Source organism: Drosophila santomea, chromosome 2L (genome assembly GCF_016746245.2).
Source record: "Drosophila santomea strain STO CAGO 1482 chromosome 2L, Prin_Dsan_1.1, whole genome shotgun sequence".
NCBI lineage: Eukaryota > Metazoa > Arthropoda > Insecta > Diptera > Drosophilidae > Drosophila > Drosophila santomea.
The window spans coordinates 4,250,461-4,277,570 of NC_053016.2; the positions used below are offsets into that span (position 1 = coordinate 4,250,461).

At 44.8% G+C, this 27,110-nt stretch overlaps 2 protein-coding genes across 2 annotated transcripts; one reads left to right on the forward strand and one right to left on the reverse strand.

The window, feature by feature from the left end:
- Positions 1–2,098: 2,098 nt before the first annotated feature.
- On the reverse strand, positions 2,099–4,477 carry LOC120456172 (cleft lip and palate transmembrane protein 1). Its single transcript, XM_039642842.2, has 2 exons — positions 4,300–4,477; positions 2,099–4,220 (listed from the first exon to the last, which is right to left on the reverse strand). Exons 1-2 carry the CDS (start codon positions 4,339–4,341, stop codon positions 2,331–2,333), a joined length of 1,932 nt encoding a protein of 643 aa, XP_039498776.1. The 5' UTR covers positions 4,342–4,477; the 3' UTR covers positions 2,099–2,330.
- A 545-nt stretch (positions 4,478–5,022) lies between these two features.
- LOC120458544 (ubiquitin-60S ribosomal protein L40) lies at positions 5,023–5,968 on the forward strand. Its single transcript, XM_039646225.2, has 2 exons — positions 5,023–5,161; positions 5,423–5,968. The coding sequence occupies exon 2, from the start codon at positions 5,436–5,438 to the stop codon at positions 5,820–5,822; it is 387 nt and encodes a 128-aa protein (XP_039502159.1). The 5' UTR covers positions 5,023–5,161; positions 5,423–5,435; the 3' UTR covers positions 5,823–5,968.
- Positions 5,969–27,110: the final 21,142 nt, after the last annotated feature.

The following is a 27,110-nucleotide window of genomic DNA, read 5'->3' on the forward strand; positions in this document are numbered from 1 at the left end:
ATCGCTGGTCATTTTTCTTATGGTTAGTTGTCGTTTACTTTGCCGTTGTTGTTGGTGTTCTTGCTCTTGTTGTTGTTGGTGCTGATGGTGGTGGTGCCTCATTTTTGTTTTTTTTTTGGCTTTCTGGAATTTCGGTGTTTGGTGTTTTGTATTTTGTGTTTGGGACCTGCGTTTTACTTCCCTTCGCTGATTTTGTTGTTTTCTGATTCGGGCGATGGTGCAATGTTGCTGGTGTGAACCTAGCTCTCAGTCCTCATCTCCACTTCGATCTCACTCCTCAATGCGTGCCCTAAACCCATGCACTGAACAAAATAAGGGTGTCGAAAATAAATAAGTCAAATATTAGTTAACAACTCTACTTCATTTTTAAAGGTGCTTTTTAAAACACGCTCTGTTTCGAGATTTAAAATCATTTGATACGGTGTGTAGAAGTACACTGTTAGAACTGAAAGTTGTATGTATAAATGATATTCAGATTTCTAAAAAGAAAGAGCTTCCTTGGCTTACAAAAATATAAAGTATTCGTCTTTATGTCCTGAAAAAAGGAATGCTGAACGAAATGTATGAGAATGTCTTGAATGTTTTTTAGACACCTTGCTTAATTGCCTAATTGAATTATAATTGCTCTCCCACTTTTCTCACCGTGTAGTGGAAGGGGTAGCGAAGCATGAGTGCCTGTCTGGGCCCTTAAACATGGCCAGCAGACGATTGCTGGATGCTGCCCGTCGGATGTCGCTGGCTGGCTGGCCATCTTTATTCCTATTAGGCTGGAAATTAGAATCTGGGACTGGAGAGATTCCAGGAATATCTGGCGGAGCAGCAGCACTCAAAAATCTAAGCAAGAGAAAGACCGCCGATTCCGCAGCGATCGTAATCTGTGTGAATATTCAGGGGTTTCCAGATAGATGTGCCCCAGGGAATTGGAATAGGAATAGGGTCGGGTGTGCACATTGTGCTCCCCTAGACCACATGCAATTGAGATGGGGGGGTTGGGAGAGCTGGGAGTTGCGGATTGGGAACCCAACAACAACCTGAAACGGCGAGGCAACCTCAGCCGAGTCCCGCGACTCGCTGGCTGCCTCGTAAAACTGTCACTTAGTGCAGTAAAAAGAGCATAACAAGAGTTTTGTCCGATTTTATTTCTTTATGAATGTCGTCTTGGTCGTCGTGGTCGCTGCCTAAATGCCAGTAGAAACCTCGGCAGCAGCCCGGTCCGGTCGCATTCTTATCTTTTGAGAAATATTACAAAAACACGCAAAGCCCAGCTCCCAGCTCACAGCTCCCAACGCCATGCTCCCAACTCCATGCTCCATTCTCCGAGCTCCAAGTCCTGGCTGTCGTTGTGGCTCTGTCTTTGGCGATCGGAGACCGAGAGCCACAAAGGCAAACCAATAAAAATAGCTGAGCCTACGACGCAACAGAATAAGTGCGGCTTATTGTGGCTCTTTCGATTCCAGTGGATGCCAATGTCGCTTGTCGTGGGTGTGATTCTATTCGGTGCTCACTTCCAGAAAATTTAAAACTCTCAGAAACTCGTATTTAAGACAATATCTTTACAAATTCTTATTTTTATATCTTAATAATCTGCACGGAATTTCAATTTTCAGTTCTGTCTCAAAATTCCTCACGTAAAAAAGACTTATCTTGGACATAGCGCTTTTTGAATCGCATATAAGTAACGTATTATTTTTGAGTTCGGTTCAAATTTGGCGCGCTGCATCTTCAGTGTTGTAAACGGCCCGGGTATAGTGCTGCATAATGTGTGTATTTACATGTAAGCGATTTTCGTACCTGTACCTAGATTCAATTGAATTTGATTAAGAAAATCATGAGAGAAGTTTAATTGGCATGAAAAAACCATCAATAAGACTCAAGATGATTTAGAAAATATAAATTAAAATTAAAATAGTTCCAACAAACAGACGTTATCTGTTGATTCAGTTGGCACAATCCATAAAGAACCTTAGTTTCTTTCCGAAACGAGGTGACCTTTATCTGGGCCATCTGGCCAGTTCCCAGATAAGCAAGCTTATCTCCGCCTTTCCAGCCCACTGATCACCCCACTCAGCAGGTTGACGATTAGATAATAGCACATGGATCATCTCACGCTTAATTTATTTGATCTTCCAACGCTGCGAGAAGCGCGGAGTGTATGATGATAAAACAAAACACAAACATACGTACATACAATTAGCCCTAAGAATGATGCTATCGGGGTTACTTGACTATGTATACTGGAGAGTGATTACATACATATTGGGGGAGTGGAGTATATGGTATTGGGTCTTCTAATGCTAATGCATACTGTAGCCTACAGCTCAGCTCTCCTTTTAGTCCTGCTTCTTTTGTGCAGCTGTCTTTTTGGTCGCTGGCGCAGTTTCGGGACCCTCAATGGCTCCATTGGCTGTCTGGCCCTCCAGCTTCTGGGCAGCATGCTGCTGCTCCATCTCCCCGGAGAAGCCGAACTCGTTCACGCGCTTCAGATCGACGCGGTATTGCCAACGCTGGTAGAGGAACACAAAGAAGATGATGTCGTCGCGGAAGCAACCCAGCCGGTACATTGTGGGCATTTTGATTACAAACGCAAAGATGTCATCGATAAAGGTGTTAAGGAACTTGTAGGTCATCATGCGCCACGGCATGTGGGCCACCGACTTAAGCTTGTAGTTAATGAAAAGCTGAGGCGTCATTAGGATGAAGCCAAAGGTCAGCAGGTAGCCGTACAGCATGTTCAGCACAAACGAGTACCAGCCCTTGTGCTCGTTGTAGATCAGGGAGTAGACAAAGTAGGCCACCAGGAGCGGGAAGCAGGCCCAGCCCAGGTACTTGAAGGCCAGTTTGTCGTAGTCTTTGGTGGAGCTCTCCGAATAGGAGCCCTTGTCCTGGAAACTGATGCGCGGCAGCACTCCCAGAATCTTCTGATCGTGGTCGTAGTTAATATCCACGACCTTATGGATCTTCCACACTTCAATTCCGAGTCCCACGAAACAGGAGATGCGGATCATAAAGTTGGTCTCGTTGTCCAGCACGTACAAAAGAATGATAAGTGACTGGAAGACACCGAAAAACACAGATCGCACAGACAGTCCTTCGAGCGACTTGCGATTGTTCCAGAACTGAATGTCGTTCTTGAAGGCCAGCAGTTCGAACACCGAATGCAGTATGGAAACGGCCACAGTGATGCCTAGCAGGTAGATATTGGTGTCCAGCAGAGTCTCCTTCAGCGAGTCCTGATCCTCGTCACTCTCTTCCGGCTGGCTGGCAGCCATCAGCTCACCGAGCATATTGCCGGCCCATTTGTTCTTCATCTGCTTGGCGGCATACAGCTGCCACTTGAACATGCCCAGCGGCTGGAAAGTGAGGTGAAGCTCCAGTTCGGGAGTGGTTTCATTAATGGGCTGGTACTCCCGCTGAAGATTCCAGTAGTCGTTGACGAACACGATGGGCAGATAGGTCTTACCGCCGTCCACGAACGTTACGTACTCATCAAGTGGCGGCGGCACTGAACCCTGGGCCCAGTTGGTTTGGTCCACCACCAGGTTGACTGTGAGATTAGGATGCCAATGAGACACGATGGTATCCTTGAGATTCGCATGCTTGAGCTCGTGCTCCAGCTTCTCCTTCTCGCTGGCCAACAAATTGTAGTTGCGATTCACGCGCAACTTCTTGAATTTGTTCAGCTGATGTTGCTGGTAGCCCATGTGCCCATTGGTGGCATAATTCGGTGCTTTGGGATCGGGACTCATGCCGGAACGGGTGACAAACGCATGAAGGTACACACTGCCATTGTTCATCAAATGCTGACTGGCCTTAAGCGTCAAACTGTGCGTGTAAATGCCATCTCCATTGACGCCCGACGTCCAATCTCCATAGGTGAGGTCCTCCTGCAGCCAGAGCAGATTCGCCTTCTGCTGGAAGTTAACCACATCGGGATCCTCTGACAACCACACGTGCAGGTCAAAGTCCGTGCCGTTCTCGAAGTAATTCCAGGCCGTGATCTTGGGACCCGCATTTGCCACACTTTTGTCTTGGCCGGCGGCTTCGGGCGCAGGTCGCCGGAAAAAGGAACTCACAAAGTAGATGATCAGGGCACGCAGGATCAGGGACTTGGTCATCGCAAAGAAGGACTCCATGCGGGTGGGCTGATTTTGGGGGGGTTGTTGTTGCTGATTTTGGCCTTCATTTTGGGCCAGCTCAGCGTTCCCGTTGCCAGCAATCACCTAGAAAAAACGATGAGAACCAGGTCGCGACAGTCGGGAAATCGTGGGCATGAGTCGCTGATGGAGCCCCGATACTTACCGCACCCTCCGCTGCGGGCTGATCTTCGCCTGCTTTCGACATGCTCAGTTCTCAAGGGTTTTCCACGCTTTTCCCTTATTTTCCCTTTTCCGCACAACTTGTGCTACTGTCATCGATAGGTGCTCGTTCCTATCGGGCCATTTAGAACTTCGATATCAAGAGAGGTATTTTCCAGAATCTATCGATTTGACGGCGAAGGTCAGAGCATGCTATTCCCACTAATTTGACATACGTTTTCCACTAAAAATTAATACAGCAACTAATTCATATATTTCATATATTTTGATAAAAGCTTTTGAAAATATATATAAAAACTTTAATGTTGAATGTAAATTCCTAAAAATATAATCATTATATACTTATCAATCTAGTATTCAATTATTCATTTCAGCACAATGAATAATATCAGGAATCTTTTATACTAGTACTTTCAAAATATTTTACAAAATGTTGTATATATTTTTTATTACGCCAATATGCGATATTTTTAACATTATGTAGTATAAACTTTTTATACAGAATTGTTTTCTAGTTTTTTGTATTCCATATAGACACACTTCCATACCACAAATAATATAATTTAAAGCTTAGCTGTCAACGAGTTCATACTGGGGTATGTACAAATACCAGAAACTTGTAGTTTAAATTATAAAGATTGTGTATCTTTATAAACAAGCAAGATATTTCTTCAAATTTAATTTTGTTTGTCCAAGTCTTTAAAAAAATTTAATAATGCGACACTTCATTTAGTATATTTCGGTATCTTAAAAATACCAGTTCGGTATATTTGCTGTGTTCTGCGGCGGTCACACTTTCTTTTCCCTTTTTCTTTTGAATAGCATTTGGTTGCACGTTTCCTCTGGTGAGTTTCCATTAAATATAGCAAAAATAAACGAGAAATCGCAAAAACGTGGCACAATGTAAACATATTGTTGTTCAGTGACGTGTTTGTGATATGAAAAAGATGGACACTGGTGGTCGCCGACCAGTGGAGCAGTTTCTGTTGAGCGAAACATGCCAGCAGGTCGGACCTAACCTCCAATCTTTGCCCGCTTTTTGGGACGCACAAGTTCCACAAGAAATCATCCGACTGGGTACTGATTTTTGTTTTATCTGCTTGCAGTGACGCCGCCGCCATGCAAATCTTTGTGAAAACCCTCACCGGCAAGACCATCACCTTGGAGGTGGAGCCTTCTGACACCATCGAGAATGTCAAGGCTAAGATCCAGGATAAGGAGGGCATTCCCCCAGATCAGCAGCGTCTGATCTTCGCCGGCAAGCAGCTGGAGGACGGCCGCACTCTGTCCGACTACAACATCCAGAAGGAGTCCACCCTCCACTTGGTGCTCCGTCTGCGTGGTGGTATCATTGAGCCCTCCCTCAGGATTCTGGCCCAGAAGTACAACTGCGACAAGATGATCTGCCGCAAGTGCTACGCCCGTCTGCATCCTCGTGCCACCAACTGCCGCAAGAAGAAGTGCGGACACACCAACAACCTGCGTCCCAAGAAGAAGTTGAAGTAGACTATGATCATCCATCGACGGTCCAGGCTGGTCTTTTGGTCTTTCGATCGACAAACCAATGGTTAACCATCTAAGTAAATATATGTACATTTTGTGAAAGCACATCTCCTCGAAATGTATTGCATTTGCTGCCAAGGCACAGCCTATTTACACCGTGTATGTTTCTGTTTTCCTGCCATCTGTTTTCGTTGTGGTCTCTGAAGAACGAGTTTCTGCGCTTGCAGGAAGCTCTTATACTGCAATTAGTCGGCCTCTCCCAGATCCCAGTTAGTTTTTAGCTCTGTTTCTGTTGCTGGTTCTGTTTCGCCACCAGGAAGCGGGCGACATCAGCGGGTAATTGGTACTCCATCTGCCAGCGATACAAGACCCTTGCGGTCTGGCTGCGTTCAAGGGAAACAAGGGGACTTGCGTACTCCGCGGATGGCCGAGCAGACCTACTTGGCCATGCCCAGTCAACTCCCAGTCGAGTACAGTTAATTGGTTTCATTGACCGCCAACTAAGGCGCACAACGGCTTCGTTGGCATGGCCAACTGGTAAACAGGTTGTTGGCGCTCTAATCCATTCTAGCACTTGGTCGTTGTCCCCTTGGCGGCTCTTATTATGAATATCTTAATAATCCAAGGACTGGCTGGTGACGTCCCAAAGGGTGCGCCTGATAGGCAGGACCCGATAACAAGCGGGAAACCGAGAAGAGCAGCTGCTGCCGGCGGTCCAGGCACAAATTGCGGTCAACATTAATTAAAAATACGGTTTGGGGTGACCCGCGCAGATTTCCCAGGCGCAGAATGGGTAGCTGGACAGGATTGGAGGAGGGGCGCAACTGCTGAAACTGCGGATCAAGCACAATGCAAAAAAGTTAAGGGCCGTCGCCCCAAGGAAAGTCCCAGCAAAAGGTGAGTGGAAAAGCAGCCTGAGCTGCCCAGAGGTGAGGATTGCAGTGGCTTAAAAGCAACCTATGATAGTTGGGAGTACAGTGTTACCTTGGAATAACTTATTTGCATATCAACTGTTTTAAAAGTTTGTTAAATCTGAGGATTAAACTCACATAAATCACATAAAATAGGAATTCATCATCAGATTTATATCAGATAGGTTTAATAAGATAGTTGCACTGTGAGTACATCTTCTCAGTTCCACATGAGCCATAGACCACTGTGGCCACGTTCGCGTACAATATACAAAGGTGTTATATGGGGCAGCCGAGGCCGGGTATTTTAAAAATTAAGGCTCTGCCTTTCGGAGCTGCAGGAAAGGCGGTCGGAGCTGCTTATTTATGGGTCCCGGGTCCTCCGCCTCGAGGCCACGGGCTGGAAAATACCCAAAGCCTTCCTCTGGAGCCTCTGCTGGCCCCTTTTCCAGCAGCCAAGTGCGTGGCTTTCGTTTTTAATTTTTGCAGCGCACGAGGGCAAGGAGCTCATACCCGTGTCCAAGTTTGGGTTCTCTGTCTTCTGGGCGCCGCCTTTGCCATTCTTGGGAGGGCGACTTTTATGGCCGGATGGGTCGCAGTTTACATAACAGATGTGACCAGAATAATTAAGAGTGCGATTCGAGCGGTGGTCAGAGTATCCTCATCTGCGATGTCTCCGCTGGTCAGTCTTTTTGGTTTGACACTCTTAACGCTCTGGGCGTTGCTCCTGCCCAGCATTAATATTGCAGGGCAGGCACTCCTCCAACGAGCTGCCTCGTCCCACCCACCAACCACCAATCCACCCATCCACCTACTTTGCAGCGAAAAGTGCTCATTGAAAATTGAACGTTTTCCCGAGTCCGCTCCCATAGCGACTGCCTCGTTTCCATATGCTGGCGGGGATTGGGTGAGTTATGACCACCGCTTATGCCACAAAGTCAACTTCTGATTGCCTGGATAGTTTTCCGATTCCCACCCCCCACCCCCCGCGCAATGGAAAGTAATTCCGGCCGTAAGTTCCTCTAAAATATGCACTCCGCGCTGCCTGGAACTCGGATTCAGATCGGATGAGGTGAAGTGAAGTGAAGTGAAGTGAGGAGCAGGCTCACTGTGAGCGCATAAATGGATTTTTCCGTCTGCGGAGGAAGAATTTTCAATTTGATATAAATTTCTGCCTCGGTCGGGGCATTCCTTGTCCTGCTTCCTGCCGTTTTCTCCAAGTGTCCTTCGCCAGTGCACTGCGGGGAGAGGCAGAAGGATCCCGGGAGCAGCTCGAGATAAGGCAAACAGCCAAACGTTTATAAATTGGGCGCTAGTGTGGAATCCCAATGGTAATGATGGCGGAAAAAAAAAGGAAATAGGGGGCGAGGCCCGGGCGATTCAACTGAGATGTCAGAAATACACACGCACAGGCCAATAAGGAAATATAAATTGCTCCGCCGGAGCACCGGGCGTCGCTGGAGTACACTGAAAAAATACTAATCACAATTCATAATATAAAGTGAAGTGCAACACTGCGTATGTATTACTTATACGCAGTGTTGCACTACTTAAAGGTTACATAACTATTAAAAGAGTAGATTTTAACTTCTGATGCAGAACATTTTAAGTAAAATTACCTCTAGATTGTAAATAGTAATGTTCTATATTATTAGAATTCTTATTATAGTTCGATTTCTTGAAAAATACACTACAGTAGAATCCGGTTATAGTGACATTCGAACTGAAAGGTGGACAAAAATTTTGTTTGTTTATTTTATGAATGCCATGTTCGTAATATGTTTTAACATAAAACAAATTTATTTTTTAATCAAACAAAAAAATTAATCAATTCAATTTAATAACATGGGTTTTTCATTAGAAATAAGCAGAAAAAACTAGAAATATGGCGAAAACGCCGATTGAATTATTAAAAAAAATTTTTTTTCTCGATTTTTTAATAAAAATTTATCCGTTTTTTTTCGATAGCAACAAAAATAGTTGTCTAAAAGTGGAATGCCTCGTTGAATTCGTAACAAAATTCCCTATCAATCCATGTACATACATTGAAATGCTAATTTTTTGTCATTTTTCGCTAATTTTGATGATGGTACCCCTTATCGAAAATGCGAAAATTTGTTAGCATTTTTTTTTTTGAAAATCCAAAAAGGAGGTATACACATAGTTAGCTATGTTTATAAGCAGCGCAAAACAGTCTTCATTTTAGCTGTGCGTCCATTTTTGACCAAGTTATGGCGAACACGCCAATTGAAAATATTGAACGTTATCAGTGGGTAAGCATAGTTTCTTTCAGTGCACGCATACGAACTCAAGCTAGAATTGTAAAGGCAGTGCGTGTAATTTAATATGCATAAATCGATACTTGGCTGCCCTTCCCCTGCCCCTTTCACCACTCCGCCACCCAACGAATCCTGCGCCAGGACATGTGGATGGGATTGGCTGTAGGCTCCATTCGGAACTACCCACCTTCCCCGGGCAAGACGAAGGCATTGCCATATCCCCCTGCGCCTTTTGTGTTGTTTGTGTTCTATTTTGAGCGCAAAATTGTTATTTGTTTTTACGTATTCTCAGCCTTCTTCCGCTGGATGGCAATGGCGGTAGCTTTGCATATCTACAGTTTATGGCTTTCATACAGTTAACATTTTCCAATAGATAAGCACTTCTGGCACCACCATGTGCCTGTATGCCTGTATTCTGCCTATCCCTCTGCCTGTCTCTTGTTGTATCGCAAATAATTTGAAAAGTCATTTTATTCAATTTCAATTGTGTCCGTGGGGGGTGCGGGGAGTGGGTGTTGGGGGGAATGGGGAATATGGCTCGGATAAATGGGCGGAAGTGAATGCTCTCGATTTCATATGGCCGATATGAGCGGAAGCCCCGAGATGTAGGCAGATATACACAGATGCGAATGGACGGGATGGGATGGGCAATCGGTTAGGCGACATATTGATTTCCTTGATAAATACTTAATAAAAATACACTCAAGTGCCGGCACTTGTCTCATTCCGACCGGAAGCGATATCTCCAAGTGGGATGGCATGGATCTAATCGCATGGCAGCGCGGCTCATAAGGCGGCTTTAAGGCGACATCTTTGGCTGGCAAGTCTCAGAATGGGGCATGGAGTTTGGGGTCGCCAGCTAACCGAACCCAAGTCTATTTGCATTGCGCACAATAACATTTCTATAACTATTCGAGAGTAAACAGTGCCAGCCCAGTTACACAAAATCCAGCAGCATCTCCATCCACCCAGTGCCCGCATTATCGACAGCCACAACTATTTTTCTTGCAGCTGAACTTTTGCCAACTTCTCGCCATTTCCCAGTTGCATCCTGCATCCTGGATCCTGCGCCACCAGCCACTCGCCACCCTGCTCCTTGCTCCGTGACACGCAGTGTGCTGTGCGATTAACCAGACATCAATGGCCAGGCCAAAACCGTAGTTACACTGAAAGAAATGTAAAATATTTAAGTAGCTGTTTAGTAAAGTCGGCCTAATATAAAATTCGTGTTTAGGCAGTTCTCGTTTGATTATAATACTTTATTGTTAATTCTACTGGTATAGCTTGTATAAAATCATTCAATTTAGATACACTTTTTTGCAGTGCAGCTCAACTGGTAGCTGTGGCCGCCCGTTGCACTCTCCTTCGCCGCCCTCTATTCCCTGGAGCAGCTCGGTGCACCACAAAGTTGGAAATTAGTTTGTTTTTCTGTCAAGGTGCCGGTGGAGCTACTTGGATTTTTGGCTTTGTTGGCTTACATTCCCAGTGCCTACAACGTTGGCCATGGACAAGGACACAGGCAGGACGAAGCAGGACGACGCAGGACGAGGCAGGATCAGGACGACAAGCCACAGCATGCAGCGCGGCAGGGCAACAGGAAAGATTTCACATCTAATTAATTTGTACGCTTGCTGTTTGCTTTAATTCGAAATTTAATTATAGAACGCACTTTAGTCTTTCGCTGATTGTTCTCCCATTGTAAATCAGCAAAAACTAATCAGGTCAGTCATGAAATTTAATATTAAGCCATGTTCTTGCATTTCTGGATTAATTAGACATAAATGAACTCAACACAATATACGAGTATTGCTGCAAATGCAGTTTATATTCGTATTTTAGTGTTCTCTGGGGTAGTCTTTAATTAAAAAATAACTATCCATCAAGTTGTAGCTCCTGTGGCATATTCTACAAATATATCTACAAATGCTAGCCTGTCATAAATTAAACTTCGCTCTGGAGGAAAAGGTGCTGAATCCATTCGGGCGACAGGAAAAGCGCCTGGGAAATGTTTCTCTGGTCAGTTGCATGCAAATAAAGTTTTCCAATCTTCAATTGGACGCGTTTAAGTTGTCAGAGCTTCACTCAAATTGCCGGGAGGTGGGTGCAGATGCGGGGTCAAGGGTGAGAGAGCGATAAAAGCATAACACAAATCAAATATTCTCAATTGTCTTCCATGGCTGGCTGTGCTGTTGTTGTTGTGCATCCTGCGAAAGGAAGCAGTCCTTTTCGAATCGAGTTGGGGCACTTTGCACAATTTCGAGTCATTAAAAATGCAAACGGCTTATTGGCCAGACAGACTCGACTTTGACCAGTCCATCTCTGCCAACCCCGCCTCTCCTCATCCCCTCAAGTGGGCGTGTCCTTGTGCAATCCCACAGGACGATCATTGGTCGGAGGACACAGCTGTTTGTGTGCCTGTGTGTGTGTCTGTGTGGACAAAGTTTGGGGCAACTTTGCTGTTTTTCAAAAATATTGACACGCAAAGTTTGTGCAATCACCAAACAAATTACTTCATCAATTTTACAAAACAACAGAAATTTAAGATCTTTTAAAAGTTTTCTGCCAAGCCAGCATCGCAAACGGTCCCAAAAACACGGAAGTGAATTTTCGCCATCACTTTCAAAAAATGGGTAAGGTCTTATAAGCTTAATGGGATACGATGCCATTACTTCAATTGTATGTTATAAGGAGCTCATAATTTAACTTACAGTGTGCTACAATAACGAGCTAATTAGCACGCGTAACTTTGTTGCATACTTTTGGACACCATTGTAACTAACAACTAGACTAGTTCATAAATAAAAGTGGTATATAGTTTAACCTTAAAATGAAATGCATAATACCTACTTAAAGTTTGAAAATATTTATGTACATTTTCCGGTTTTTACATGGTGAAATAACGTATGTACAATAGTATTTTTTAGAGTGTGTGCCACTCGCACACGCACCAGAGTCCTGCGGAAGCTCTAGACCCACTTTTGGAGCAGGGTAAGGACATGGAGCGGCAAGGACAACAAAAGCGAGCAACAGAAAAGTTTGCAACAAATTGCTTATGCTCCCAAAACCTACACAAATACGGGGGCTCCAAGAAACGGAGTAGCCTGGGACATGCGCTCGAACTTGTTAATTTTGACCAGCTGTCCAGGCCGTAAACTGCCTCTACCTCCTTCCTTGAAAGGAGGTCCTTTTTGAAGGGGGCAGCCTTGCGAAAGCCTGGGCAGGGGGTAAAAAATGCTTCTTTTGCATAAATGAAAATGAAATCAGTGGGATGAAAGGGGCTTAGATGTACCGGTAGTTAGATATAGATGTATGAGAACAGCGTCCGCTCATGTGGCATGCTGCACAATGGAACCTCGTTGTGGCAACTCCACCATTAAAAGCGCATTCCTAATTTACGTTCCGCTCGCTCTGCCTTCGAAGTTGAAATAAAATAACGCTCAGGCGGAAGGATTGGAAGGCGTATCTCCAACTCTTCTTCACAACCCCAAAAGTTCCACTTCCGAGGCATTGTTTCGGGTTAGCCAGGAACTTGTTCAGTTGGAGACAATTTTGACAGTACATTTCGCAACTCGTAACATGCTCTGCATATTGAATCGAGCTTTTTGGGGCTAAAACGGGGGCACAAACAAGCCAACGATACGCCCTTCTGCCCTTCTGCTATGTTTGTGTTTGTGTTTGCGTTGGTGTTGGTGTTGGTGTGTCGGTGTGTTGGTGTGTTGGTGATTCGGGGGAAGCAGGACATTTTGCGGAATTCGATTTTGACAAGTTGACTTCACTTATTTGCAAATTACTTGTGTACAGCCCTCGCACACCTCGCACACACACACACGCACACACAAACCGCACTGAGGTCTTGTAGGTTTATGGGACTATGTCCCGTCATTAATTGCATGATACTTCGGAGGAGCCCACCATTCCCTAGGTAATTCAGTCAAACAGTTAAAAAAAAACTTATTTCTTGAAGAATGATGATGATCTCTCAAGATGATAGATAATACTGTAGAATGTTATAGAATCTTTTTCTAACAAGCATCTAGAATTACTTGATTTGTAGGGAAATGATTATTCTAGACTAAATCTGCAATAAGAAGTTGAAAAGTAGAAATGCTACACTTAAACCCAACTTTTCTTTCAGCGCACCCCAATCGATGTCGCGCACGTGCTCATTGGCCTGTCCCAGAGCGTTGTCAACTGGCTCGCCGATGTCCGTGACAAGTGGCTCATTGATTTTTAGCACTTTGGGCCCATCTCCGCTGGCACTTACAGGGTGCGGAGATGGGCCACCGGAAGTGGGCCATCTGATGGGCAATTGACGGTCAAGCGAACGGGTAATACGTGTCATGTCCGATGTCCGTGTGTCGCTGTTTACGGCCATGCACTCTGAATTATTCATGCAATTATGCGCGCTGTCCGCTGTCCGCCGTCCATCGATTTCCATATATGTCGTGGAGAGATGGAGGACCCAGCTCCAATGCCCAGTGGCAGCCGAAGGAGTGTCGTTCCGGTGCAAGTTTTGCAATTTCATGCATTTCTGGAATAATGTCCACAGTTGGCTGGCAAACATTTGGCCAAAGTTTCGCCAGCTCCTTGGCTCGCTGCATTGTTTTAGTTTTGTGCAAACGCTTCAAGGCTTAAACATCGAGCAGCTGCATCTCCGTGTGGGCCAACTTTGTATGGCTCTAATTAGTTGGCACTTCTCTTGTGGGGCAGCCCTTGATCCAGGTTGATGGCATATGTGCCGGTGAATGCACCAACCACCCACCCACCACCCACATCCGCACCCACCACCCATACCATTCGATCCCACAGGCTTTTTTTATCGAAGAGAACAGATGGACCCATAAAGTTTCATACGAGTCATAAATACCTTCCGGATTTCGTTTAAACATCTTAGAAAGGCTTACGGTATGCAATTTCTTACCATTGTTTATATCTTTGCGAGTGACGAAAATTGATTAAATCCCTCTTAAATAAGCCGCTTAAAGTAAAGTAACAAAAATGTTTAGAAAGCCTTGAACCTAAAAGAGATTTCTGTGGCATTTATGCATAAAATTAAGTTATAATTGTTACTTTTGGCACTTGGTAACTTAAGCTTTTTATGTTACAAACTCCTACTCTTAGCTGAAGCTCGCCACTGCAGTTGGCAAATTGCACAATGTGACAAATTGAGTTATCATTGGCAGTGCACATGACCCGTCAACTACGAACCTTCGACCTCTGACCGGATAGTCATGTACTTAGCAAGCATGTCAGGGAGCACATAATTCCATTGCACACATTTCAGCGATAACCTAATCCTTGACTGCAACTTGGGCTTAATCGCATTTGGCTTTAAAGTTATGCAAAATTGCAGAATTACAATGAAAATGGGGGCGAGCGAGAGGGACTCTCAACCAGCTGGTTGTCTCACTCCCGCAACTCGCTAATAGTTTCAATTAGGAAAGTTAATGAGTGCGGCTATGTGGAGCGTAAAGGACAAAGTTTCCGACATTCGCCAACTCTGGGGCGAAAGAGGGGAGCACTTCGTCGGGGGAACAGGAGACAGGTTCGATCTAACTAGGCGTGAATTTTTACACAATAACTATTGGCTGATGGAGGGCCCAACACACGACAAGGAGTTGCTTAATTTGCCATAGTTTTCTTTTTGGACAACCCATGAACGGCTTCCTGTCCCCTGTTCCTGCCACTTTTAATGACTGAAGTGTCAACGAGGCGTCCTGGCACATCCTGGCATTATACACACACACGCAGGCGATTCCACACACATGGCGGAGAAGTTTATTTAAATCTGAGACGTTAATTGCTGCTGAACATTTATCTTAATTAAGTCGGCTCAGACTGCGACACGACTCCTGTTTAAGCAGTAGTTTGTGGCAGGCAACAGGGGCGAGTTGGCCGCAAGGAAACAGGATGGCAGCGGCCAGGATTTGTCTACCTCCGAATCAGCCAAGTTGAAGGGGCAAACTAATGGGCAGACTTTTGGCCCCGAGTACGGCTCCTTTTACCAAAGTTGCCTACTATTCCCATAGAATTAACTCTAAATGTGATTTGAAAGATGATACAGCAGCAGCTACATTTTAAATTACAATTAAATGAAATAATAAGCTGCAGCTTATTGACCGGGTAGCAATGCATCACAGAATGCCAAATGAAACAATTATAAATCATAGCCAAACTGCAGAGCCGCCGATTCGTTATCGCTGGTGGAACAGTAAAAACTTGTCAAATTCACTGCAACTTTTTGTGCCGATGCTGCTGTTTGTGGCGAGCACAAAAATAATACAACTAAATTACAGAAATGCCACTTTGTTGCCAACAGCAGTACAAGCTCACGGAGCAGAAAAAAAAAAGTTTTCAATTACCACGCAACGGCAATTTCCGGTCGTAGTCCTGACGGCGGTTTCCTTCGCCTCCTAACTTCAACTGTGCCTCATTTTGCCAACGGCTTTTAACTCCCTCCCACCCCCTCGCTGAACTTAACAGGTGGACGACAGTTTGGATAAACGAGCTCGTAAAAAACGCATTTAATGTGTTTTTGATGACATGTCAAGTTGGAGCCCACCCAGCAACTAAGAGCGGCACCTGCGGCAGCGAAAGCAGCAGCCAAACGGGAAGGGACATCCATTTTTTTACAGTTCAAATTTGTTTTGTTTCGTCCTTGTGCCCTGTACACTGAAAACTGATTCGAGCACAATATGTTAACCAACAAAGAATTGTGAAATCTTTCGTTGTTAAAGGACATGTCTTGATTTTCATCTAATTTTGGCAATGAGCATGAGTTTTTCCGAGTGTATAGTAGCATTTCACATATAAGAGCCAGCATATTTGCGGCCGTATTGTGTCGGGGACACTGCAAATAACTTCCTTACCGTTAACAATGCTTGTTTGTTTGAGCCTGTACACACTCTCACACACACACACGCATGCACACACACATGCGTGCATAACATGGCATAGCACTTAGGAGGAGAAAAACACGTATACGTATTACGTATACGACTAGTTTTCCATTCTCAAACGCAGACAGCGGCCAGAAGGCCGAAAGCGAAACAGAACAGAAACACTGCCGACGGTGAAGAAATCATCTCGAGAGTTTGGCGAAAATGTGAAAAATTCAAACCTCGAAGGGTCCTCTAAGTGCAGATTGTGCACGTGAGCTGAAATTTTAATGAGCAGCCTACGTAGTCCTGATAGAGGCATATCCTCGGACACGGACACTGGCACTTGGGCTCCGGTTCTGGTTCGGGTATGGGTTCGGGTTCGAGTCCTTCCCCCAGGATCGACAGCCAGCTGCCTTTGTATGGTAAATAGTGGGGGCTGCGAGTGTGTTGGTGAATGCGTTCGTTAGACTGCTAAATACATGGAAGGGTGACTTTTTTCTCCACTCCAGATGCACACTGCAAGAAAGTCATATTTAATTCATGTGTAGTCATGTGTATTTTCTACTAAAAGTTTGAGTTTGAGCTTCAGTTTGTGGTTTTCAGTGCATGGCCACTAACCGTGGTGTGTATAAAAACCTGATGGCACTTTGTTAAGCATACGCAACGTGGGCCGCAACGAAGGTAAGTGATTTTTAACTTATGCCAGTCGGTGTGGAAAGCACAAGTGTTGTTTGCGGTCTCCAGAATGGAGGACGATTTCAACCCACTCCCCCAATTCGACTTTAACTGAGCCTTATCCACACCTCTGCGCTAAAGTTTCATGGTCCCCATGATAGGATAAATTTATTTTGCAAATAAGAAAAAGGAATTCAGAAGACAGGGGACGGGGGACGGGGGACTAGAACAAGGTCGATTAGAGTCGGGAAAGAGGAAAGTTTTGCCTGGCCTTTACGCTCAATAATAATGCCCACCTAATGCTGGTTGGGTGTGGCATCGAGTGGCTGCCAAAAAACTGACGCAAAGTTTCTTCAACCGGAAATTAATTGTCCTGACCGCAATTTCCAATGTCCTTAAAGACCAGTCAGCAAACTTCAAAGCAGCAGCAGCAGAACAAAGCAGCCAACTAAAACAAAAGGCGGCCAAGAAAAATGGCCGAAAAGAACAAGCAAGAGTACAAGGGTAATATGTTTGAGTTCTTAAAGGCGAAAGTCGGTCTGGGGCGGCTAGTCCCCCCAAAAAAATTTCGACAAGCACGAGCAGATAAGCTCCCAGAGAAATGTCCCTATCTGCTCTGCTGTCCTGCTCTTCTTTTCGTCCTTTCTTGGGCCAGAAGACGATGTCGTCGTGGACAACAAAATGTGCTGCTAAGCATATTAACTCAAAAATGCACAAAAGCAAAACATAAAGTGGCCAAGACGTCCAGAACTCGTCCAGACAGCCAACGAGCGCCCAGATAAGATCCCAGCCGGGTCTGTAACATGTAAATGACTTCAGCGGGCGGAAGAGGAATTGCTTGTCGCTGTCACGCGGCCAGAAGACGAGGCGAAAGCCTGAGAAATCGCCAAGGAAAGGTAGTGCTGCACAGAGAGAAAAAAAGATACCACCCATTTGATACGCAAATTGAACCCACTATCTTAGCAACCATTTTTAATTACTCACGAAGCAGCATAAGTCTGTGCAGTGAAAAAAGCAGTGTCCTTCCGACAGGAAATGCCTGGTTGCACAACTTTTGGACACTATTCCCCAAATACTCTTACATGCATTGCGACAAAACGATTTCCATTCCAAAATGCAGTACATATATTTGCCTAGTATATCGGTGGCACTACGATTATCCGACAGCCAGTTAGGTTTTAGATAGATTTTATCTGCGGTGTAGGAACAAGGGCAGTGCAAAAGTGTAACGACCAGGACGATGGCGCTGTGCTGGCATTTACACAGTCGAGTAATAAAACCCAAAAGCTATGCAAACATTATTATGCGCCGCCCCCGCCTGCCTTTCACTCCTCAAAATGTTCATGAAGAGTTTATGAGATGGCAGCACAGTCGAGTTGACCAGGTCCGTGAAATGACGTCGCACCAGCATCTTGGGTTGTCAGGGACACTTGATGGACCTCGGATGGATGGCAGCTATGGAATACTTTCTGTCCAGGAATCCGTACTCCAGACTCTGGAGACAGGCCGCAGGCCTAAGCAGCTTACAGAGATACAGGGCTTCCTAAGTGGCAGATTACTTGGCAGTGGCGGCGGCTCTGCACAAAATGCTTCTACACAGATGCAAAAAACAGCCCATGTCAATTTGAATACTAAATTATTAATAACTATTTACTAAGTAAGTATTCCAATCGCCGGATTAATATTCATGCAAGCACTGCTATTCAGTTTTCAAAATCATTAAATTACTCATCATAGCAAATCAATCAAGTCTTCTCCGCTTGAGCAAGTTGATGAGCTTTTGTCAACTGAAATTTATTTAAGTCCCCCTTTCAGGCTATGAATACTTAATGCAAATCAATTGCATTAATCACTGTGAAATGTTGAACTTTCCCAGCCATGAGTGCAACATCATTAATAGAAGACTTAATGCCAGTAGCCCTCATCCATTTCTATCGATTTTGGACAAGGATGCGAATCCTATTAACCCTTGAACCGGTATTACTCAGTGTCCCCTCGTTTGTATTTTCTGATGTTTATTGTTTAAACTCGAGAGTGGCTCATGTGAGTGGAAAAGTGGTGGATGGCATCCGAACTGGAAACTGGCACATTGCGCCATCTCCTTGGCATCCGGTTCGGTTCGGTTCTGTTCTTCTTTCGTCTGGTTTGGTTGCAATCATGCAATTTTAGCTTCAATTGAATTGAAACAATATTTTTCTTTTCCGTTTCCGCTCTGCCGCTTGTGCTATTTTCCCCGAGATGCCCCCAAAAAAATATATATACTATTTTATATATTTTCGTTGCTTGTCGGTTGTCGACTGTCGACTGTCGGCTGCTGGGTGAGTTTACAATACATCGCGTGTCTTTCGCTTGAGTCGGTGGAAAAGCCCTCCACCTGTCGGTGCTTTTACCTCTTACCTTTTACCTTTCAGCGGCGGAATGCACCAGAGGATCCTTGCAGAAGACTGGGCACACCGCAAACAAGGCAAGCCAGGCAAGGATGCGAGGAGCAGCGAAAAGGAAAAATTTATAAAATGTGAAAATAAAGCGGGTTTACTGTATTTTTCATGGCTTTCGCTGGCTCTTCTCTCTTCCGTTCGTTCGTTTGGTCCACCCTTTTTTCCAGGGGAAAAAAAACAGCAGACGAAAGCGGATGAATCCAGGCCAGGGAGAAGATAGAAGATGTGCACATTGAGGAGTCCAATTGCAGCAATTCAATAAGGACAGCAGCCCTGCAGAACCAGGCAGAACCAGCATGAGTGGCTCCTTCGGTTGGAATCCTTTGGTTGGGCTCCTTGGATCCTTGGATGAAATAGCAGTGGCGGAATAGAAAGGCCGGTCGTGGAAACAAATAAAGAATTTGTGATTTGGAAAATTAAATTTTTCGCTCAAAGCACACTGATGCCCCGTAATAAAATTAGGTATTTTGAATTCGTTCGCGATTTCAGCGAGTGCTTTTCACTTGGTCCTTTTGTTGAAAGAGTTTTCCCTGGATTCTTTCGCCTGATGCCACAATAATTGGATCTTTACTTTTTGGCTTATGATGGGGAAAAAGCGTGTTTAGAAATAAATGTCAATTCAATAAATCAAATTTAAGCAAGAACTTGAGTTTCTTCACTCAGCAGGTTGCCTATTATTCTGGGTGATGCAGTTGAGCATGATTGTGTTGAACTGAAAGGAAGTAATCAATCGACTAATAACGCCCCTCGCCACCAATTACTAGCCATTGAAATCTAGCCACCTGACAGAATGGCCAAGTTGCACAGCACATGTCCTTTTGCAATATCAACGTTCGTGGCAAACAACAAAATTAGTGAGCAAAACAAGGCTGCCCTGCAATTAGCATCATGAGCACCATGCAATTTTGATGACCAAATTGCCATAAAGCGGTCACTGACACATACTCCGCAGTCTGCAGTCCGCAGTCTGGACTCTGAAAGTCCGGGGGACACTGTACTCAACGGGGCGATAATCACGGAACACTGCACCGCACGCTGATGCCAATCAAAATTCAAAATTTCGACAGTCCGGCCGACCACGCCCCCCCTTTCCCCACTCCAAACAAAGGGGGCGGACGCAACGGTGCGTGGCTACGTCGATAAGTCACGGACAAAATGGTCAAATGTCAGAGGAGCAACGCGGTTGAAATCATCGCACCAACCAGTACACTGGAAAAAAAGTAGCGTACTAAGCACACTTTATTGGTGAGTAAATATCACTATGAAGAACATGAATACCTGGGTATATTTTCGTTGAAGTTACTGCTTCCTTTTACTGCATACAATTAGACACCTCTATAAGTAATTTTTTGTGATAATTCAGACATTTGTTTGATTGAGTCTAAAAGTGGTTAGTCCACTCTCTTAATGCATTGATTTTAATATTGAATTTCCTGCTTCACATTACTTTTTTTGTTCAGTGCATCGTTGAATTTCGGGTCACTCGTGGTATTAAAGCAGATAACACATGCAAATAGGCGGCTGGGAATATTCAGAAGTCTGCGCCGTGGTTAAAGTGCAGTTTCGGTGACTTGAAAGCGCGTAAGAGTCCGCACACATCCGCACATCCGGCAGTGGGACGAGGTGGAGATGGTGCATAAAACTCCATTAGAGCCATAAAAGTTAAAAGCATTTCGCCTGGCAACTGGCAACTGCCAACTGCAGATTCCCGACGCGACGCTTCGGGCCTCAGACTCCAGAATTCAGACTTCAGTATCCATACTCCATACTGCAGTATCCAGACTCCTGAATCCAGAATCCAGAATCCAGACTGTCGACTGCCAAGAGCCGGGAGCGTACGTTCGATTGTTGCTGCTCAGTGATTGGAAATGGAGGAGGATTGGGGACTGGGGACCGGGGATCGGGGACATGGCGGGGTGCTTGGATGGCATTCTACGGGTAATGGCAAACGCAAACGAAATACAATAAAAATAAAACGAGTAAGCGAAAAGAAAACGTTTGCCGGCGGAGTGGGTTCCGTTGAGAAGGAAGACGGCGCATTAACCAAACACCGTGAGTGCCAGAGGCAACAATAACGGTGCTCCTTGGCTCCTTCCCAGAGTTCTTCACCACCCATTACCTCCTCCCACGGTGGCAAGCGACATGTGCATGCGAGCGAGCAGGATCCTTGGTCCTGCACAAGTGTTGCCATCTGCCGATGTCTAAAGTCAACAGAAACAAGCTACTCCGATAGATGGAAATAGTTTTGTGTGAATTGTATTAAAAATTATCTTTATAGTTTCATTATTTCTAAGGTTTTAAAATCACTTTTGAAGGTATCTTGCTGATTAGCTTTAAACTATTTTAATACTTTCCAGATTGCAGATGCAATGAAGCTGGCACTTGACACCGGCGGCAGCTGCATCTCCGGGATATCCACACTGAGAGCACCGTATGGCGGATGACAGCGGAACTGGACACTTATGCGCTCCCGCTCCGTAATTAGCAAAGCAGGCCAGGACAGCCAAACAAATGTGAACTTTTAATAAAAACGGGAATGGCCTCAGAAAACCAGAAAGGAGCTGCGTGCCCCGGGTCGCATCCCATTGCTTTTGTATCGATCTGGCCCCGATGCCGATGACGATGTCGGTGGCCAAGCCAAACAGAAGGGGGCATCACCGAACGTGATGGCGTCGAAGTCCACCTAGTCTGGTCCAGGGAGCTGGAGATAGAGATGGAGCTGGAGCTGCCTGGAGCTTTTAATCCAACCCACATAATAAACGAATCCGACACGTCCATGCAGTTGCTGGTTTCTGGTCGACGGCATCGGGTTGTCAAAATAATTAAAGACGACAGCCGAAGGAAAATGATTATTTTTTCGATACACGCCCGCATCCACACACACACACACACAACCCATGGTCAGTTACCCACAGTGGAGTTAAGTTACACGCAGAAAAAAAAGGACTTAATTACCCACCAATTCATCATCTCGGTTTAAAAGTCGAATCAAGTGTTTGAATTGATTTTTTAAACGATTTCACTTTTTATAACGATTCCATTACGAATTCTGACGCGAAACCGTGATTATACATTTTTCCGAGTGCTGACGCTCTGCCGTTTATGTTCTGCATGTGTGCGATGGCTCCGAGGTGTTCACCTCGCTGGATGCGCTGCTACCTTTGACCGGACCCGGGCAAAACAATTCCTGGCATCGAGGCCATCCATCAATAACCACATCACGTTTTTGTTATAAATTTGTTTTATATATTTTTCCATGGCAAAGCAGCACACTCCGCCGCCCACGAATACTGCCTGCCGTTGAACACTTTATGTGCAAATTTATATGGCAATTCGGGCGAACACACACACGCACACACACACGCACACACACACGCACACACACACGAAGGTGAGGTGTAAATCCTATTGCCTTGCCAAGTCTGAGTGTGTGTGTGCCTTTAATCAAAGTTCTTGATGCGTCAAATCCTTGTCGCGATGCCTACAAATTAACTTTTCCACCAGCGAGTCGCAAAGTCAAGCCGAAAGTTTCAAAAAAGAAATTAGCCCGATTGCGCGCCTGTTCATTGTGCTAATGTGTTTTTTTTTTTTTTCACCAAATGGGGCTCCTCAATGAGCTCCTCGCGGAAAATTAGGGTAGGGATCTCCGAGCAGCACTCAAACTGCAATTATGGAACTTGAAGTAAACTTGCTGGGAAACTCAAGCTGCAGTCACAAAAGCTGCAAGGGAGAGAGCGTGTTGCATACATGGTAGTAACCATTAATGCAACATCACGGGGGGAAATACATTTGCAAGGAAACTTCTTCGTCGATGCATGAAAACGTACACAGCAAGAAATGGTAAAAGTTGTGCATTCTCACTCATCAAAAAGAGAAATCACCGATTTGTAAAGCACCAATATATTTAATGGCCCAAAGAAGGATGTTCTCCTTTTAACTGCATACTTTTAGGCACTGTTAAAGGCGATAGCAAAACTCAAATGGTTTTTCCCCCATTTCCACCTGCCAATACCCATTGAGCTGTGTTTTTCCATCCGTGTAGCCCACTTTAAGGTGCTTTCCTGCATGGAGGACCCTCTTTAAGCTCACGTTCATTTGGGTAATGACATTTTATTCACATCGCAAGCATAATGAAAAATCTAGCGAGCAAGAAAGAAAACATTTCCTGTTTACATTCTCAAAATTGCCAAGTTGCAATTTATGGCGCGATTTGTTTATTTTCATTTTTTGCTTTGTTTCTTTTATCAAATGTGTGTGTACACACGCTGTGCCAAATGCATCTGTGTCTGTGTCCATGCCTCTGTGTTTGTGTTTGTGTTTGTGAGGGGTTGTCCTGCTTTTGTTGCAGTGTGTGTGTGTGTGTGTGTGTGTGGGCGTGCCAGTCTGCTACACATTTTACAGCTTTGTGCGCTTGAAACGTGCCTGCTGGACATTAGTCGCCGTTCGCATTGAGCCCGGTCCACTTGTCGAACGACGGCGGACGCTGAGTCGCAGGATGGCAAGGGAAATAGGTGGAGAATGGGTGGGTTCAGAGGTTCAGGAGGTCACACACATTGAGCAGAAGAATGCAATAATACATGGAACGCAGCAGGGAAAACAGTTCGGTCAGACAGGCATTTCTTCTCGAGAGGAGCGCACAATAACCAGCTTGAAATAACATGGAAATGGTGTTTTGACGACTAAAGGATACTCAGTGCTGATTGCTTGAGTTGTCGATATAAGTAAGATATAAAGTGCAGCAGAAAAATTAATATTTTATAGATCAGACTGCGAAGATATATTTTTTAAAAGTGGATTATAGGCGAGTTTTCCGAACATTAAACGATTATACGTTTTGGTAAACGAGTTAACCTATTAGTATCCGATATCCACGTTATCCTGCAAGTGAATGTCGAAGGACCTGTAGCTTTGCCAGGTTCATTGACAGCTGTACACCGATTGCTCGCACTGGAGGTGTGCATTGCGTATACGCCCCGTGGAGCTGCTGCTACAAACGTCACTCATTATCTCACGGTCCATGGGCCAGGCATATGCAACCACCCTCCAACCCGCCACCCACAAAACACATCGCACCACTTAGATAGAACAACATCCAACAGTACCCAGTACCCACCCACTGGCCATTTTCTACACTCTTAGATAACTTTTCACGCTGCGCTCTGTGGGCACGTCTTTTTGTTCTGAATACAAAAAACGCGCACAATGTGCAAAAGTGTAATGAATTTTTCCGCTGTTGGTGCACATAAAAGAAATGGACAACAAGGGGGAGGCCAGGAGTGCCAGGACAAGAGCAAGAAAATGAGGGAGAAGGACCAAAGGACCCAGAGCAGCTGCATAGAAATATACTTTTTGTTTTCAGCACTCACAAAGAGCGGCTAATTAATGTCATTGTTTTTTGACGGCGCAGCGTCCGTTGCATTATTAAAAATGCATTTGCCAGTGGACGAGAAGCAGCAGGGATGCGTGGGCGAAAGGGGAAGGGAAAGGGGGGGAAGAAGGAGGTATCACTTGGGAGTCTCCTTGGAAACCCTTTTGGAGATTGCCTGCAAGCATGCGTGTCCTTTGCGTTCGGTTTTCCTTCCTTTCGGCTGCTTGGTCTGGCCCAAACATCACATCCCATCACTTTCGTGGGCAAATAAGCGACGGCGACTCGCATACAAAGGACTAAAAGGATGTTTGCATAACAATTTCTATTGATTATTTTTGTTTGTATTGAACCGCCCTTCATGGCAAACAATGCAGCAAAGTATGCAGGGAATTTCTATTATAGCCGCAAAACAAAGGACACCCAAACAGCAAAGTTACAATGAAATGTCCCATACTCAATTGCGTGAAAAGTTCGCAAATATTATCGCTCCGAATAATTCGTGCCGCCAGCGAATTTTGCAGTGCCCAGGACATTGGCTAATTGAATTAGTTCACTTGACAACCCCATCCGCACCACCACCATCAGCACCACCATCACCATCAGCACCACCATCACCATTACCCGGCGGAATTCCTTCGAACGGACGTGCAACAAATTCATTTTGCAACTTTCGTCCTGACTGTTGTGTCTGTGTCTGCTGACTCGACTGTTGGTAATTATAATAAACAACAACTGTGTCCTGTTTACTTCATCATAATTAACATAATGGGACTTCAAGTACAAAGATGTTGACAGTAAACAAGAAAAATATGACAAGATTTTCATGTTGCCGTCGCCGTCGCCGTCGCCGCTTTACGATGCTCCCCTTTAGTCAGGATCCAGGATCCAGGATCCAGGACCAAGAGCAAGACCAAAAGGAGTAGGAGCCGTAACTCTTTGCCCAGCTTGTCCTTGCGCCGCTTTGGCCATTTTTCCCTGTTACTCGATGTTTGTATTGTCATTGTCTGTCGCCTGAGCCGCCGCGTGTGAGTTTGTCAAGTGCACAGCAAGAAAAAAAAGAACTTAAAGAACTAGCTAACTTCGAGTTTGAGTACAATCAAACTAGCGTTTCATAGTGTTTTATCAAGTCATGTTAGCAACACTATCTGATTCTATATAAACTTTAAAACACTTATTTCAGTTTTCTTCACTGTACTCTTATGTAAGTGTGCGAAGGAGGCGCTGTAGGTCGTTCTGTATCTGCCGCCTTCGCAGGTCCTTTCTGCTCCTTGTGCTTCATCTGTGACGTTTCGTTGTTGCGTTTCGACCGTGCTGTCGTGTCCTTCCGCGTTGTCCTGGCGTAACGCACTCAAATTAATGCGACTTCATTAACACTGTTTACCCGTAAATGTGTCTCGTGGTCAGAGTGAAATGGTGGCGCCAGTTGGGGAAAAAGGAGATGCTGGAATTCCAGCATGCAAATGCTTTCACTTTAAGGCGCGCATATTCAAATTACACCGCAAAAGGAACAGGCACGAGGCACGAGGCAGTCAAAAAACCAACAAAGCACTCTAAAACAATTTACCCACCCATCTTCAGTTTTATTATTTTGTATTCCCCGTTACAGAAGCCTGATGCCTGAAGCCAGAAGCCTAAATTCAGAATCCTGAGGCTGACGTTGACGTTGACGCAACTTTAAAATGCGACATGTCATTTCGTACTTTTCAGTATTTCCCACCGAGTTGACGGTAATTTGGTTGGGGCCACGCCCCCTCCTGCCCCTGTCCCGTGGGAGTAATTTTGCGTTTTGTATTTTGCGGTTTTTGTGTGCTCAGATCCTGTTCAGCAGCTCCTTTTTTCGCGCTGCCTTCGGCTGCTTTTTATACCCGTTACTCGTAGAGTAAAAGGGTATACTAGATTCGTTGAAAAGTATGTAACAGGCAGAAGGAAGCGTTTCCGACCATATAAAGTATATATATTCTTGATCAGGATCAATAGCCGAGTCGATATGACCATGTCCGTCTGTCCGTCTGTCCGTCTGTCCGTCTGTCTGTCCGTCCGTATGAACGCTGAGATCTCAGGAACTACAAAAGCTAGAAAGTTGAGATTAAGCATGCAGACTCCAGAGACATAGACGCAGCGCAAGTTTGTCGATTCATGTTGCCACGCCCACTCTAACGCCCACAAACCGCCCAAAACTGCCACGCCCACACTTTTGAAAATATTTTCATATTTTTTCATTTTTGTATTAGTTTTGTTATTTTCTATCGATTTACCAAAAACTTTTTGCCACACCCACTCTAACGCCACAAACCGCCAAAGCTGCTACGCCCACACTGTTGGAAATGTTTTGATATTTTTTCATTTTGTGTTGGTTTTGTAAATTTCTATCGATTTGCCAAAAACTTTCTGCCACGCCCACTATTACGCCTACAAACCGCCAAAAACTGTGTTTAAGACTCTCCTTCTCCCTTCCACTAGCTGAGTAACGGGTATCAGATAGTCGGGGAACTCGACTATAGCGTTCTCTCTTGTTTATATAACAATTTCACAAATTTACCAAGCTCTGTATGTGCCCATATGCCAGTCCATATGTGCGTTTCTGCACTGCTCAAAAATAAGAGATATTTATAAAAAAAATTGAACTTACCCAACGTTTTATTAATCAAAATATTTGAGCCTTGCTGGAAATAATATTAAATTCGCATAACCAAAATATTCAGCTGTGTATATACGAGTATCTGCCTGCACTGAGCGAAA